Raw genomic sequence first — 18,033 nt, forward strand, 5'->3', positions numbered from 1 at the left:
TTTGGAATCTCATTCCCTGTTGCATGACTCTCAATCAGGATTTAGATTTCACTATAGTACAGAGATGGTATTAGCTTCACTTTTGGACCATCTGAATAGCCTTTTGAGTAAGAGTAGTAATGCATTGGTGCTTCAGTTTGATTTGAGCAGTTCTTTCTATTTAGTAGATCATTGTAAATTGCTTGAATTTTTGGATTCTTTAGGAATCCAGGGTAAAGTATTCTCATGGTTTAAAGGATTCTTGGAATCAAGATTCACTCAGGCTAAATTTAAGGATGCACTTTCAGTAATTTGGAAGAATCCGTGTGGAGTCCCGCAGGGCTCCCCACTTTCTCCTACAATTTTCAATGTGTACCTCCTTTCGTTGGGTTATTGGATGAGTAAAATGGGCTTGAGGTTGTTCAATAGTTATCCCATGTTGTAATACGTTATCCAACAGTACTCAATTTATTAAACATGATGGAATTAAACATGATGGAATCCTGGATGCAAGAATTCAAGCTAAAACTAAACCAGGAAAAGACTAAATCAGATAGATGCAGTAGTTCAGAAGGGTTACTATACTCTATGGAAACTTCGCACCATCAGATCCTACTTCGATGCTACCGCCTTCACACTTAGTTCAGACTAGAGAATGACACGGTGGCGGGTTACCCGCAGCTAACCGCATTTAGCCGCGGGTAGCCCGCCGAAACGGGGAAGAAAAAATAGTGGCCTCTGCGGGATGGGGACAAGGCCATTCACCGCCCCGTGGAGCGATGAATGGACTTGTCCCTGCAGTGAGGCAATCAAGGATCGCGCGGTCCCCGCCATCTCCCTCCCTCCTCCTTACCGCCGGTTGAATTTCTGCCGGTCCGCGCTAAAAAAAAAAAAAAAAAAAAGCCTCCTTCCTTTTCCCCTGCTCTTACCGCCATGCTCATACTGCAGCTACTAAAGCCGACAGGAAGTCTTTCCGACGTCAATTCTGACGTCGGAGAGGACGTTCTGGACCAGCCAATCGCTGCCTGGCTGGCCCAGAATGTCCTCTTCGACTTCAGAATTGAGTCGGAAAGACTTCCTGTCGGCTTTAGTAGCTGCAGCATGAGCATGGCGGTAAGAGCAGGGGAAAAGGAAGGAGGCTTTTTTTTGGGTTTTTTATTTTTTTTTTGAGCGGCAGGGAGGCAGCAGGCTGGCTTTGGCTAGGGAGGGAGAAAGGTAGGCAGGCAGGATTTGGGGGTGGGGGTGGGGATGGGACAAAGTGTAGAAGGCAGTGAGAGGGACATAGGAAGGAGGCACTAGGGGCACTAAAGACATGGGAAGGAGGCACTGGGGCACTAAAGACAGGAAGGGGCACTAAGGAAATGGGAAGGAGGCACTGGGGGCACTAAAGACAGGAAGGGGCACTAAGGACATGGGAAGGAGGCACTGGGGCACTAAAGACATGGGGAGGAGGCACTGGGGGCACTAAAGACATGGGAAGGAGGCACCGGGGGCACTAAGGACATAGGAAGGAAAGAGGGAGGGAATAGAAAGGGACAATTCTTGGGCCTGAGTGCAGAAAGAAAGAAATGAAAGAAAGGATACACAGACAGAAGGAAACGCAACCAGAGACTCATGAAATCAATCACCAGACAGCAAAGGTAGGAAAAATGATTTTATTTTCAATTTAGTGATCAAAATGTGTCAGTTTTGAGAAGTTATATCTGCTGTCTACATTTTGCACTATATTTGTCTATTTTTCTATAGTTACTGAGGTGACCGAGCTTGCGGAGATGGGGTGGAAACAGGGTTTTAAAATTTTAATCCTAGTAGTTTGCCGGTCCACAAAATAATTATTTTATTTCTGCCGGTTCACGGGTGTAAAAAGGTTGAAAAACACTGATGTAGAGTATGCCGGCTTTATTTTTCGCCCAGCCGCACGCGTTCAAAAAGCCACGCTTGCATGGCTGCTCGAGTTGATCAATCTTCTCCTCTCTTACAACTTCCTGTTTACGGTTGCATCAGAGGAGAATATTGAACAAATGAGCACCCGCACGCATAGGAGTTGCAGCCTTCAGTTGAGTGCCCATCTGAACCTCCTCCCACTGATCTGGGTCCCTTTGCTCTTACGGCATGGTTCTTGAGCGCACAGCCTTAGAGCACAGAGGATATTCTGCTATGATTGTTGATACTCTTCTCAAGTCTAAGAAGTCACCCACTGTTTTCAGTTCTGATCTCGCTGTTTCTCACTTTCTTCAGGCTGGGCTGGATAAAGGCCTCACTGTAGCTTCTCTTTGGGTACAGATGACCGAGCTCTTTTTTTTAAAGTTGAAACAATTTTATTGAACAAACCAAAAAAGACAATGACTACAGTAGAAGATACAGGTGTTCAAAAACTATACAGCAATTATTCCCCGGCCCCAATAGCCCACCCTCACCCAACCCCCCTATCCCCTGCCCATCACAACAAGGAACCAGAATATACAAATGAGTAAGTAGCTGCCAGAAGAACTCAGCACAAGAGATGACGTAAGAAAAATGCTGCAGGCACAATGAAAGAGTAACCAGCAGTATGGCATCAAATAAAGAGCAATTACAATATCTGGGGTTAAAAGATATTTCATAGTTTACTCAATGTTATATAAATTAGGTAAAAAGATACCTTCAGACTGTCTTTCTTTTTACATAATGATATTTCTTAAACTTTTTATCTTTTATATACGCCCAGTTACTAAATCCTCAAATGATAAACTAGGAGGATGGGATAACGTATGTTATGTGAGGTCCTATGCACTGAAAACTGTTTACATTGTATGATATACCAAGTCCACATTCTGTTTTCAAATAATCATTTATACTGTTGCCTCCATCCCTTCCCTTATTTGGTAATTTATTGTCATATTTCTATTAGTGATGTATGCCTATATTTTATTGGTGTTCAATTTCATCAATCTAATTGCCCCATAAATACTCATTTTTAATTTATTTTAAAACTTGAACCTTTTAAATCAGCAACACTTATCTTAAACAGCACACTGCTGGTCCAATGTTGGCTCTCTGGCCTTCAACTACCCAACGCTCCATTTTTACACGAGCATTTCAGTCAACTGACCTTCATCGGGGGAAGTTGTTGTTGCTAAATTGCTAAAACCTAAACAATTACATAAACCAAATTAAAAAACATGTAAAATTCATTTCATATAAGAGACTCTCCCTATTGCAAAATACCCTACCGGTACCAAGCTACTCAAATTACTTTCTATAATATTTGATGTTTAACAGCACTACAAACATGAACAACTACTACAAAGCTCAGCTTATTTACTTAAACGCGCAAACCGCTGCAAGAATTCTTGGGCCAAAAATGCAAGGCAGACTCTTCACCATTTTAACTCTGCTCCCTGTGTGCGTAGCGTCACAAGTACGTGACGTACATAAGAACGTTTGCAACGTATTGCCATAGCAACTCTATTCATTTTGACACAAATTCATGCCATATCAGTGGAAACCTATCACATCTTACTGGATTATCACCAAAATAGGGCAACCTGCCAGATCAAAAACTTCTCCTACGATGAAGGTCAGTTGACTGAAACGCTCGTGTAAAAGAGGAGCATTGGGTAGTTGAAGTCCAGAGAGCCAATGTTGGACCAGCAGTGTGCTGTTTAAGATAAGTGTTGCTGATTTAAAAGGTTCAAGTTTTAAAATTAAAAATGAGTATTTATGGGGCAATTGAACACAAATAAAATATAGGCGCACATTACTAATAGAAATATGACAATAAATAACCAAATAAGGGAAGGGATGGAGGCAACGGTATAAATGATTATTTGAAAATTGAACAAAATGTGGACTTGGGATAATATGTGTTATCCCAGGACAAGCAGGCAGCATATTCTTGACTGATGGGTGACGGCACCGACGGAGCCCCGGTATGGACAATTTTAGAGTGATTGCACTCTAAGAACTTGGAAAGTTCTAGTAGGCCACACTGCGCACACGCGAGTGCTTTTCCGCCCGACAGAGGTGCGCGGTCCCCAGGTTCTTAGTTTCCGCGGAGCTAAGAAGTCGCTTTTTTCAACGGCTGTTGAAATTTTTTCCTTAACGCCTTCCCGCTCGCGAAACCTTTTTGGAAGTTTTTTTCCCTTCATTTCTTTTCTTTATTTTAAAAAAAAAAAAACAAAACCCGAACGTTTACTTTTTATTTTTCTCGTCATTTCGGTTTTGCCCCTGCGGGGCCTTCTGCCACCATCGAGGCCTCGGCCTTCGATTTGGCAGAAGCCGTTTTTACTTTCATGCCCCCCCAGCCAGGGTTCAAGAAGTGCCAGCGGTGTGCACGGCCTATATCCCTCACGGACCTGCACAACTGGTGCTTACAGTGCCTAGGTCCTGAACATCAGGCTTCCACCTGCACCCGCTGTGCCACGTTAAAAAAACGTACCTTAAAAAATCGCCAGATACAACAGCGATTACTTTTCGGTGCCGAAATGTCCGATCCCGCATCATCAACACCGGCTTCGGCTCCATTGCAGTCGGCACCCTCTTCGTCGACACCGCGCCGGCGTCACAACACCCAGGTAAGCCGGCTAAGAAGCCTTCCCTGCTGGAGCGTCCTCCGGTCTCGATTGCAGCGAGCCCAGTCCTGCCGACCGTGAGGCGCCCGCGGAAGCGCTCCGCCCCTATCGAGGTGAGTCCCTCGACCTCGGGCTCCTCATCTTCGGGGCGTCGAGCGGCACCGCAGGTACCACAAAAGAAAAAGGCGGTACCGGTGCCTTCTTTGGATGAGCGCATTGCAGCTATCCTACAAGTGCAGCTCAAGGAGCAGTTACAACAACTCCTTCCTGCTCTCTTGGCACCGAACCTTCCGGTCCCGGTCCGGTCTGAGCCACCGGTACCGGCAGTGGAGCAACCCCTACTGTCAGCATCCACTGTTTCGTAACCAGTTCACTCGGCATCATCGGTATCGATGCCAGTCCTTGCACCGGAGCCGAGAGCCCAGCATCAGTCGGTGCAGACTTCGGCACCGTTGCAGTCGGTAACATCTCCTGGTACCGTATCTATGAGGTCGGGTAAGTCGGCACGCAAATCCCGACACCTAGAACCCTCTACTCCGGAGTCTCGGGACCGCGGCTCCCATATTAGGGACCCTGATCTGTGGGGTGACTCCGAAGAGCCTTTTCTTTCTGAGGGTGAGTGTTCTTCGGATGAGGATGATCCTGCTATTCCTGATCCATCCTCCAAACATGATTCCACATCTTTCACTTCTTTCTTGAAGGACATGTGCGAATCTCTTTCCATTCCTTTGGAGGCTGAGTCTAAAAAATCCAAGGCCTTTCTTGATGCCCTTGACTTTGACCAGCCTCCAAAGGAATTTTTGAAACTCCCTCTTCATGACATCTTGAGGGAAACTTTCTATAAAAACCTAGAGACTCCTTTAACTATTCCAGGAGCTCCCCGCAAATTGGATTCATTGTACAAAGTAATCCCTATTCCTGGGTTTGATAAGCCACAGCTTCCCCATGAATCTCTGCTTGTGGAATCTACGCTTAAAAAGTCTGCGGGGACTAGTGTATATGCTTCTGTCCCTCCTGGCAGAGAAGGTAAAACCATGGACAAATTTGGTAAGCGATTATACCAGAATGCTATGCTCGCTAACAGATCTGGTAATTATGCTTTTCATTTTTCTTTTTATCTCAAGCATCTCCTTACCACCATGGCTTCCTTTGAAAAGTACCTTCCTGAGCGGAAACGACAGGCTTTTCACCACTGTTCGTCTTCTCTTTTCCAGCTCCGTAAATATATGGTAAGATCCATTTACGATACCTTCGAACTTACCTCCAGAGCGATGGCCATGTCTGTGGCCATGCGCCGCCTTGCCTGGCTGAGAGTATCCGAGCTTGATGTCAACCATCAAGATCGGTTGGCTAATGCTCCATGCCTGGGGGATGAGCTCTTTGGGGAATCCATGGACTCGACCACCCAGAAGCTCTCCGCCCATGAGACACGCTGGGATACTCTCCTCAAAACAAAAAAGAAGACTCCACCGGCACGGCCTTTCAGACAGCAGTCGGCCTACCAACGCCGTTATGTGGCTCGTCCCTTGCCATCAGTTCCCCAGCAACCTAGGCGTCAACGTCAACAACAACGACAGACTCCTAGACCACCGCAGCAACAACCTGTGAAGCCGCCTCCACAGCAGAAATCTACGCAGCCCTTTTGACTTAATTCTCCAGGGCATAGCCAGCGTCACCACATCTACCCACCTACCTCAACCTATAGGTGGCCGTCTCACTTTTTTCCTCAGCCGGTGGGAAGTTATCACTTCGGACCAATGGGTCCTCAACATCATTCGCCACGGCTACTCTCTCAACTTTCAGACACTTCCTACCCTAAGTCTGCCAAGAGAGTCTGCTTTGAACACTCCTCAGTCTTCTCTCCTTCTCCAGGAGGTTCAATCCCTCCTCCTTTTGAACGCCATAGAGGAAGTTCCTCTAGATCAAAAGGGACAGGGATTCTACTCACGTTACTTTCTAGTCCCCAAAAAAACAGGAGATCTCAGGCCAATTCTAGATCTTCGAGATCTCAACAAATGCTTAGTCAAAGAAAAATTCAAGATGCTTTCTTTAGCCACTCTTTACCCTCTTCTCAATCAAAACGACTGGCTATGCTCCCTCGATCTCAAAGACGCATACACTCACATACCTGTCAATCTGACCTCCAGACAGTACCTCCGTTTCATGATCAATCACTGTCATTACCAATACAAGGTGCTGCCCTTCGGCCTTGCCTTCTCTCCAAGAGTGTTCACCAAATGTCTGATTGTGGTGGCGGCCTTTTTACGCTCTCACCACCTTCAGATCTTTCCTTACCTGGACGATTGGTTGATAAAGGCCAATTCATCTCAGACAGTACTCCTGGCCACCAACCAGACCATCCTGTTTCTCCAACTTCTGGGGTTCGAGATCAATCTACCCAAATCTCATCTCATCCCCACTCAGAGACTTCAATTCATTGGAGCGGTGTTAGACACAGTCCTCATGAGAGCGTTCCTGCCGTCCAACCATCTTCAAACTCTTCAGTCTCTATGTCAGCAGGTGCTTCCACAACGTTCCATCTCTGCCAAGCAAATGATGATACTCTTGGGTCACATGGCCTCCACAGTTCATGTCACACCCTTCGCACGTCTTCACCTGCGCACTCCTCAATGGACCCTAGCTACCCAGTGGTCCCAAGCGACGGATCCCTGCTCACGACACATATCTGTGACATCGTCTCTTCGTCAGTCTCTACAATGGTGGTTGATATCCTCAAATCTCTCCAGAGGTCTTCTGTTCCATCTACCTCCTCATCAACTTGTCATCACCACCGACGCCTCCCCTTATGCCTGGGGAGCTCATTTGAACGAATTCCAAACTCAAGGACTTTGGACAGCCCAGGAAATGAAGCATCACATCAATTTCCTGGAACTCAGAGCGATGTTTTATGCCCTCAAGGCCTTCCAACATCTTCTCTTTCCTCAAGTCCTCCTGCTGTGCACAGACAATCAAGTTGCGATGTACTACATCAACAAGCAGGGGGGGACAGGCTCTCGCCTCTTGTGCCAGGAAGCCCAGAAGATTTGGGCTTGAGCCACAGATCACCAACTTTTTCTGAAAGCTATCTACATTTAGGGAGAACAGAATTCTTTAGCAGACAAGCTCAGCAGAATTCTTCAGCCTCACGAGTGGACACTCGATCCCTTAACTCTACAGTCCATCTTCGCTCAGTGGGGCACTCCTCAGATAGACCTCTTTGCAGCTCCTCACAATCACCAGCTGCCCCTATTCTGCTCCAGACTCTCCTCTCCTCACCGTCTGGCAGCGGATGCATTTCTCCTCGATTGGTCCAATCTGTTCCTGTACGCTTTCCCTCCTCTGCCTCTCATGTTGCGAACCTTGTTCAAGCTCAAGAGGGAAAGAGCCACCATGATTCTGATTGCTCCACGGTGGCCCAGGCAACATTGGTTCTCCCTTCTACTTCAACTCAGTGCCAGGGAGCCTTTTCTTCTTCCGCTGTTTCCTTCTCTGCTTACGCAACATCAGGAGACACTTCTGCATCCCAACCTTCCGTCTCTGCACCTGACAGCTTGGTTTCTCTCGGGCTGACTTCTCATAATACTTCTTTGTCTCAGCCCGTTCGTTCCATTCTGGATGCCTCCAGGAAACCGGCCACTCTGCAATGTTACCATCAGAAGTGGACACGATTTTCTTTCTGGTGTCTTCTTCATCAACATGATCCCACTTCCCTTGCTGTGGAGACTTTGTTGGATTATCTACTTTCTTTGTCTGACTCTGGCCTTAAGTCTACTTCCATCAGAGTCCACCTTAGTGCTATTGCTGCTTTTCATGAGCCAGTTCATGGAAAACTTCTCTCGGCTCATCCCTTGGTGTCCAGATTCATGCGGTGTCTTTTCAATGTGAAACCACCTCTTAAAGCCCCTCCTGTAATCTGGGATCTCAATGTGGTTCTTTCCGCCTTAATGAAGCCTCCATTTGAACCTTTGGCTACCACTCCTTTCAAGTTTCTCACTTGGAGAGTACTTTTCCTTATTGCTCTTACTAGAGAATGACACGGTGAAAAAATTGGTCCCCGTCACCGCCCCGTCCCCGTCTCACCATCCTCTGCACCGCCCCGTCACCGCCATTCCCTTCACCGCCCCGTCACCACCACTGCCACCCCATTCACCGCCCCGTCACCGTCACCGCTGCATACATAAAAGCCTCAAACGGGTACGATTTTATATACTTTTCTTTATTTACGTATAAAGGAAACATTCTTTAAAACTTTAAAACTTAGTTAAATATTAGTTAATAACTATACAAAAACAAAACACGCAGAGAAAAAATTAATTAATATAAATTCTCAAAACTGACACATTTTGATCACTAAATTTAAAATAGTTATTTTTCATACAGTTTTTCAATCACTAATCTTCCACCACCCCTGGGGCTAGCAATGCAAAAACAAACACGACATGTACTTTAAATGCTTACAATGTTAGCCTACATGGTAAGTAGACGCGGCCGCTGTACCTAATCGCGGCAAAGATCTCCCTGCCGTGATTAGCATAGTGACCGCGGCTACGGCTGCAAGTCTCCCCTCCCCCCAGCGATCACGGCAGGAGGGCACCCAACCCCTCCTGTAGACCCTCCCCCAACGGCCCTCCCGACAATCGCAGCAGAAGGGTACCCAACCCCTCCTGCCGGTCCTCCCAATGGCCTCCCCTAAGATCGCCGGCAGGAGGGTACCCAACCCCTCCTGCTGGACCCCCCCCCCCCAACGAACCCTCCCACCCCGGAACCCCCTTAGTCTTACTTTCCAAGTTGGACCGGACGGCTCCTCACACGTATGGCCAGCAGGCTTGCCTCCGTCCAAATGAGGCGGGCCCGCCCCTACCCTGCCCAACCCACAGGATCCTAGGGCCTGATTGGTCTAGGCACCTAAAGCCACTCCCGCTATAGGAGGGGCCTTAGGTGCTTGGGCCAATCAGGCCCTAGGATCCTGTGGGTTAGGCAGGGGAGGGGAGGGGCAGGCCCGCCTCATTTGGACGGAGGCAGGCCTGCTGGCCAGACGAGCGAGGAGCTGTCCGGTCCAACTTGGAAAGTAAGACTAAGGGTGGTGTTTCGGGATGGCGGGGTTTGTTGGGGGAGGGTCCGGCAGGAGGGGTTGGGCACCCTCCTATTGGCGATATAGGGGGCCTTTGGGGGTGCCGGCAGGAGGGGTTGGGCACCCTCCTACCAGTGATCATAGGGGGGCTGTTGGGGAGCTGGCAGGAGGGGTTGGATATCCTCCTGCCGCGATCGTTGGGGAGGGCTGGTTCTGTCGGCATGAAGGGCTGAGCACCTTCCTGCCGGCGATCGTCGGGGGGTGGGGGGGGGGCGGGTTCTATTGGCAGGAAGGGTTGATCTGACAAATGAGCACGGTGAAACACAGGTAAATAGCGGTTCCTAGAAGGGGGTACATTGGCCTGCGGGGACAAATCTTTTCACCGTTTTTGCGGGCGGTGAAAACTTTTGTCCCCGTGTCTGCGGCGATTTGGCTTTGGAGTCTCCATAACCCGCAGCCAAACCGCAGCCACGCCGCAGCTCCCTGCGGGGATCGCTCCCCGTGTCATTCTCTAGCTCTTACCTCTGCCAGGAGGGTCAGTGAGCTACATGCACTAGTTGCAGATCCACCTTTTACGGTCTTTCATCATGACAAGGTGGTTCTGCGTACACATCCAAAGTTTCTCCCGAAGGTTGTCTCTGAATTCCATCTCAACCAATCCATTGTTCTGCCTGTCTTCTTTCCGAAACCTCACTCTCATTCTGGAGAACAGGCTCTACATACTTTGGACTGTAAGAGGGCTCTAGCTTACTATTTAGAGCGTACTAAGCCCCACAGATCAGCTCCCCAACTCTTTCTGTCCTTTGATCCAAATAAATTGGGACGTCCTGTTTCTAAACGTACATTGTCTAATTGGCTGGCAGCGTGCATTTCATTCTGTTATGCTCAGACCGGACTGACACTGGAAGGTTCTGTCATGGCCCATAGAGTTCGAGCTATGGCAGCATCTGTAGCTTTCCTCCGTTCCACTCCTATTGAGGAAATCTGCAAGGCTGCTACTTGGTCCTCAGTTCATACTTTTACATCTCACTATTGTCTGGATGCTTTCTCCAGACGGGATGGACACTTCGGCCAATCTGTTTTGCAAAATTTGTTTTCCTAATGGCCAACCTTCCCTCCATCCCTCTTTTTGTTAGCTTGGAGGTCACCCATCAGTCAAGAATATGCTGCCTGCTTGTCCTGGGATAAAGCACAGTTACTTACCGTAACAGGTGTTATCCAGGGACAGCAGGCAGATATTCTTGCGTCCCACCCTCCTCCCCGGGTTGGCTTCTTAGCTGGCTTATACTAACTGGGGACCGCGCGCCTCTGTCGGGCGGGAAGGCACTCGCGCGTGCGTGGTGCAGCCTACTAGAACTTTCCAAGTTCTTAGAGTGCAATCACTCTAAAATTGTCCGTACCGGGGCTCCGTCGGTGCCGTCACCCATCAGTCAAGAATATCTGCCTGCTGTCCCTGGATAACACCTGTTACGGTAAGTAACTGTGCTTTATATGAGGTCCTATGCACTGAAAACTGGTTACATTGTATGATATACCATCCTCTTAGTTTATCATTTGAGGATTTAGTAACTGGGCGTATATAAAAGATAAAAAGTTTAAGAAATATCATTAAGTAAAAAGAAAGACAGTCTGAAGGTATCTTTTTACCTAATTTATATAACACTGAGTAAACTATGAAATATCCTTTAACCCTAGATGTTGTAATTGAATTTTTTTGGGTAGGATTTTGATTAAAAAGATCTGTTTTCTTGTTTTTGAGCAAATAAAGAGCAAGCAACCCAACCCACTTAACTGAGGAGGTCTGAACAAGACCAAAGCAACGGGCTCTCTTGTTTTAGATCCCTGGAGTATCAGTCCTTGTTGGCGTCTCATTCTCTGTTGCTAGATTTCTAAAGGGGACTTTTTGTGTCAGACTTCCGGTTAAGCAACCTTTCCCTTCCGGGGACCTTTACCTGGTGCTGTCTAGCCTTCCCAAGGCTCCTTTTGAGCTCCTTTGAGATGCTTCCCTCTTTGACTTGACGCTCCAGACAGTTTTTCTGGTTGCCATTCCTTTGGCGTGAAGTGTGTTGGAACTACTGACCCTGTCTTTCAGAGAACCATTCCTTCATATTTCGGAGACTGGGGTTTCCCTTTGGATGGTTACTTTCTTCCTTCCAAAGGTGGTTTTGGCTTTCCATGGTAATCAGGAATTGTGTTTGCCTGCCTTTCAGCCCCCTTGTTCCAGGACACATGATCGACTGCTGAAGAAACTTGATGTGCGCAGAGTTCCTCTGCGTTAATCACTAACAAGTTTCGTCTCACTGACCATTTGTTTGTGCTGACTCATTCAGTTAAGGAGGGCGCTCCCACTTCCAAGGCCACGATTTCCAGATGGATCCATAGAGCCATTTGTCAACCTAGATTCTTTCTCTGTAACAGTCTCCTGTTTCTGTCAAGGCACATTCTTACACATTCTTCATGGGTTGCATCTTGAATTGTCTCCATGTGGAGATCTGCAAGGTGGCAACGTGGTCTTCTCTTCACACGTTTGCCAAGTTTTACAGAGGTGGATTTGGCAGCCAGACAGGACTCTGTCTTCAGAGTCGGTACAGCAAGCCCGCCCTAGCTTTTTAGGCATTGCTTTTGTACATCCTGTCTGTCTAGAATGCCTCACCTATTGCACTGGAAAAAGAGATTATGTACTTAACCCTGATAAGCCCTTTTCCAGTAGATAGGTGAGATATCCTAAACTCCCGCCCAGTCCTTCCTGCACCTGTCTATTGTTTCAATCTGTTTATACTTCTCCAAGTTGATTCTGGGATGTCTGTCAGCCCTTGGAGACTGGGAAGAATTTGTATGTATGTTTCAGTTTTATATGGGAGCAGTTTCTGCGCTCCTTTGAAGCCTGTTTTGGTGGTTAACATTACTGTTGAGTTAATTCTTGAGCAGAACAAGTTGGTTTGTGCCTGTTGCTAAAGGTGCCTCTACTTCACGTGTATTGGGTGGGTCTCAGTGCTAGGGTACTAACTGTTAGTGAAGCTAGAGAACCCAATGAAGTACAGCAGAGGCAGAGTGAAAAATCCGGAGTGGATTCCTTCAGCAGCCCGCAGCTATGGTTAAATAACCCATCTGACTAGAATGTCTCCACCTTTCTACTGGAAAATAACTTACCAGGGTAAGTTTGTTTGTGCTGACTCTTTTTCTCTCCCTCTTCTACAGTGGTATGCTGCCCAATGCTGTGCTGCCCCCCTCCTCTGATCACATATATGCACAATGGAGGGAACGGAATGATGTGTGCCCAGCTAAGAATGGCCTTCCACGAGGAAAGGAGTCTCCATCTCTGGGTAATAATCCTAGACCCATCTCATCCCCTCTCCCTTTCCTAACAGCTATAGGATCTTGCTGGTTGTTGATGCATTGAACTGGTATATTTTGTCTTTACTTATAGGTGCAAAAGTAAGAGGAAAAAGCATGTGTAAGTCAGAGATCGCAGCTAGCACAGAGGATAACAGACAGTGTGCCCTTTGCCTGAAGTATGGTGATGATGAGCCCAAGGTCAGGATCCATGTTAAATGTGTGATATAGTAATTGAGAAAGAGGCTGAAAAAGGCACTCATCTGGACTATGCTGGTGAAGAGGTTGAAAGGGACATTTTATATGTCTGAATTTAAGAGAGTTGCTTTCAAACAACAAAATTTCAAAGGGAGAATTGCTAATATGAATTCAAAAACTCACTGTATAGATTAAGTTATTAAACTAGCTTGCTGATGAAATTCCACTCTTGATTAATAGAGTACATGCTTCTTTATGTTTGGAATAGAGATATTATCCCAGGACAAGCAGGCAGCATATTCTTGACTGATGGGTGACGGCACCGACGGAGCCCCGGTATGGACAATTTTAGAGTGATTGCACTCTAAGAACTTTAGAAAGTTCTAGCTAGGCCGCACCGCGCGTGCGCAAGTGCCTTCCCGCCCGACAGAGGCGCGCGGTCCCCAGTTTCTTAGTTTCCGCGGAGCTAAGAAGACACGTGTTCCAACTGCTGTTGGAAAATTTTTTTCAAATTTTTTCTCGCCTTCCCGCTCGTGCGTTATTTTCTTGTTGTGATTTATTCACCTTATTGTTTTCTTTCTTAAAAAAAAAAAAAAGAAGTCCATTTTTTTTCGACTTTTTTCCGGTCGGCCCCAGCGGGGCCTGTTGGCACCATCGAAGCCTCGGGGATCGATTTTGCTACGGCTGTTTTTCCCTTCATGCCCCCTTCACCGGGTTTTAAGAAGTGTCAGCAGTGTGCACGTCCTGTTTCTCTTTCCGACCCGCACAAGTGGTGCCTTCAGTGTCTGGGTCCGGACCAAAGGGCAGAAACGTGCACCCGCTGCAGTTCTCTCCAAAAGAGAACTCTAAAGAATCGCCAAATTCAACAGCGAATTCTTTTCGGTGCCGCCATGGAAGTTCCCCCGGCATCGACACCGACATCTTCTTCCAAATCGGCACCGGTGACTTCGACCCGCAAGATCCATCCCCAGTGTCGCACCCTATGGGTAAGCCGGCTAAGAAGCCATCCCCTACTGTCCTTGGCCCGCCAGTCGAACAAGCAGTGAGCCAAGTCCTGCAGACTGCGCGCCGGCCCCTCAAACGCTCTGCTCCTATTGAAGTCACTGCCTCTTCATCGGCATCGACTTCTCCGGAGCGTCGAGCTGCACCGCAGGTACCGAGCAAGAAAAAAGCGGTACCGGAGCCATCGGGACCGTCTTTGGATGAGAGAATAGCATCCATCCTTCAGGTCCAGCTTAAGGAGCAGTTACAACACTTGCTCCTGGCTCTGCTGACTCCGAGCCTTCCAGTGTCGGTACCTACTGAGCCTTCGATGCCGATTGTCGAACAGCCTGTTTTATCGGCATCGACGTTGTCGGCACCGCAAAAATCTGTTTCTATGCCTGTTCTCTCGGCGGAACCGAAGTCTCTTCGACGCACTGCTTACTCGACTTCGGAACCGGTACCATTCTCTGACACCCGTACCGCTGTACAATCACCCGGTACGGTGTCTATGAGGTCTGGTAAATCGGTACGCAAAACCAAGCACACCGAACCTTCTACCCCACTTTCTCAGGGCCGTCTTTCATCGGTACGGGACCCTGATTTGTGGGATGATTCTGATGACCCCCTCGGTACCGAGGCAGATTATTCCTCGGAGGAGGATGTTACATCGGTGCAAGATCCTGCTGGTAAGCCAGAGCACTCGTCCTTCACCAAGTTTCTTAAGGAGATGTCGGACACCCTTTCCATTCCTCTAGAGTCTGACTCTAAAAAATCCAAAGCATTTCTTGATGCTTTGGATTTTGACCAGCCTCCGAAAGAATTTTTGAAGTTACCCCTCCATGATATCTTGAGGGAAACTTTTTACAAAAATTTGGAAACTCCTCTCACCGTTCCAGGAGCCCCTAGGAAGCTGGAATCGCTTTACAAAGTGATTCCTATTCCAGGGTTTGACAAACCCCATCTGCCCCATGAATCTCTGCTGGTGGAGTTCACCCTCAAGAAATCGGCAGGCTCTAGTGTTTATGCCTCTGTCCCTCCTGGCAGAGAGGGGAAGGCCATGGATAAATTTGGTAAAAGACTTTACCAAAATGCAATGCTGGCCAACCGTTCAGGTAATTATGCGTTTCACTTTTCTTTTTACCTGAAATATTTGATTCAGCAAGTTTCTTCTTTTCAAAAGTATCTTCCTGACCGTAAGCTTCCTGCATTCCAACAATGCACTTCCAGTCTCCTGCAACTCAGGAAGTTTATGGTCCGGTCCATCTATGATACTTTTGAACTCACATCCCGAGCCACGGCTATGTCTGTAGCGATGAGACGTTTGGCATGGCTCAAAGTCTCCGACCTTGATGTGAACCACCAGGACCGCCTTGCCAATGCTCCCTGCCTGGGTGATGAGCTCTTTGGAGAATCTATGGATACCACCACTCAAAAGCTCTCTGCCCATGAGACGAGGTGGGATACTTTGCTGAAAAATAAAAAGAAACCTCCTCCTCCTCGTCCATTTAGACAGCAGCCATCATATCAGAGGCGGTTTTCTGCTCGGCCAGTTCAGCCTCAACCTCCACAACCTCGGAGGCAGCGGCAACAGCACCAACAAGCACGTCAGCAAAAGCCGCCTACCGTAAAGCCTGTCACTCAGACTAAGCCGACTCAGCCCTTTTGACTCCCTTCTCCTGGGCATTGCCAGTCTCCCTCCCTCCTGTCCTCTTCCACAGCCCATAGGAGGTCGATTAACCATTTTTCACTCTCGATGGGAGGTCATCACCACCGACCAGTGGGTGCTCTCGATCATAGCCCATGGTTACTCCCTCAATTTTCAGACTCCTCCACCGTTAAGCCTGCCAAAAGAGTCTGCTTCCAACAAGTCTCAGTCCCTTCTTCTCGCTCAAGAGGTTCAATTCCTCCTTCTTCTCAATGCCATCGAAGAAGTTCCTCAAGATCAGCGAGGTCAGGGATTTTACTCCAGGTACTTTCTAGTTCCCAAAAAGACCGGAGACCTCAGGCCCATCTTAGATCTCAGAGATCTCAACAAATGTTTGGTCAAGGAGAAGTTCAAAATGCTCTCTCTTACCACCCTCTACCCTCTTCTCGCTCAGGGCGACTGGCTATGCTCCCTCGATCTCAAAGAGGCTTACACACATATTCCTATCCATCTGACGTCCAGGCAATATCTGCGCTTTCTCATCAATCAACATCATTATCAGTACAAGGTGCTACCCTTCGGCCTGGCCTCCTCTCCCAGGGTATTCACCAAATGTCTGATTGTGGTAGCGGCCTATCTCCGCTCTCACAACTTTCAAGTCTTCCCTTATCTGGACGACTGGTTGATCAAAGCTCATTCCCCTCAGGCGGTTCTGCTTGCCACCAATCAGACTATTCACTTCCTTCGACTGTTAGGGTTCGAAATCAATCTACCCAAGTCTCACCTCATTCCGACCCAGCAACTTCAATTTATTGGAGCCGTTCTGGACACTGTTCTGATGAGGGCATTTCTTCCATCCAACCGCCTTCACGCCATCCTCCATCTCTGTCAGCAGGTGTTTCAACAGATTACCATCTCTGCGAATCACATGATGGTGCTATTGGGGCACATGGCTTCGACAGTACATGTCACCCCTTTCGCACGTCTCCACCTGCGTACTCCTCAATGGACCTTAGCGAACCAATGGTCTCAGGCGACAGATCCTTGTTCACAACACATATCTGTGACCTCGTCTCTTCGACAGTCACTTCTATGGTGGTTGACATCTTCAAATCTATCCAGAGGTCTGCTGTTCCATCTACCTCCGCACCAACTAGTCATCACCACAGATTCCTCCCCCTATGCCTGGGGAGCTCACTTGAACAAATTCCAAACTCAGGGTCTTTGGACTGGCCGAGAAAAGAAACATCGCATCAATTTCTTGGAACTTCGAGCGATGTTTTACGCCCTCAAGGCATTCCAATATCTCCTCTTTCCTCAAGTACTGCTACTTTGCACAGACAATCAAGTTGCAATGTACTACATCAACAAACAAGGTGGGATGGGCTCTCGCCTGTTGTGTCAGGAGGCCCAACAGATTTGGTCTTGGGCGACAGCTTATCATTTATTCCTGAAAGCTGTCTACATTCAAGGGGAGCAGAATGCCTTAGCAGACAATCTCATCAGAATTCTCCAACCCCACAAATGGACTCTCGATCCCCTGACTCTCCAGTCCATTTTCGCTCAATGGGGCACTCCTCAGGTGGACCTTTTTGCAGCCCCTCACAATCATCAGCTGCCCCAATTTTGCTCCAGACTCTACTCCCCTCACCGTCTGGCACCCGATGCATTTCTCCTGGATTGGACCAATCTCTTCCTCTATGCATTTCCTCCTCTACCTCTCATGTTGCGGACCTTGTTCAAGCTCAGGAGGGAACAAGCCACCATGATTCTCATCGCTCTACGGTGGCCCAGGCAACACTGGTTCTCCCTTCTGCTTCAACTCAGTTCCAGGGAGCCCATTCTTCTTCCACTGTTTCCTTCTCTGCTTACTCAACATCAGCAATCTCTCCTGCATCCCAACCTGCAGTCTCTGCACCTGACAGCTTGGTATCTCTCGGGCTAACTTCGGCTCACTCACTTCTTTCTCAGCCTGTCCGTTCTATCCTTGATGCTTCCAGGAAACCGGCCACTCTTCATTGTTATCAACAGAAGTGGACTCGGTTTTCTTCCTGGTGCCTCTTGCATCACCATGATCCCACGTCTCTAGCAGTGGAACTGGTGTTGGACTATCTCCTTTCTTTGTCTGACTCTGGTCTCAAATCTACTTCTATCAGAGTCCATCTCAGTGCCATTACTGCCTTTCATGAGCCAATTCATGGAAAACTCCTCTCTGCTCATCCTTTGGTATCCAGATTCATGCGGGGACTTTTCAATGTAAAACCACCTCT

At 47.9% G+C, this 18,033-nt stretch overlaps 1 protein-coding gene across 5 annotated transcripts in view; it reads left to right on the top strand.

Moving 5' to 3' along the window:
• The window catches only part of KMT2B (lysine methyltransferase 2B), a 496,236-nt gene that overhangs the window by 362,886 nt on the left and 115,317 nt on the right, over positions 1 to 18,033 (top strand). For all 5 annotated transcript variants that reach the window (XM_033963412.1, XM_033963411.1, XM_033963413.1 and 2 more), the window contains 2 exons: positions 12,802 to 12,926; positions 13,031 to 13,137. In XM_033963412.1, the coding sequence (XP_033819303.1) occupies positions 12,802 to 12,926; positions 13,031 to 13,137 (232 nt within the window). The remainder of the gene's footprint in view (positions 1 to 12,801; positions 12,927 to 13,030; positions 13,138 to 18,033) is intronic.

The sequence above is a fragment of the Geotrypetes seraphini genome, chromosome 11, assembly GCF_902459505.1.
Source record: "Geotrypetes seraphini chromosome 11, aGeoSer1.1, whole genome shotgun sequence".
In the NCBI taxonomy this organism is placed as follows: domain Eukaryota; kingdom Metazoa; phylum Chordata; class Amphibia; order Gymnophiona; family Dermophiidae; genus Geotrypetes; species Geotrypetes seraphini.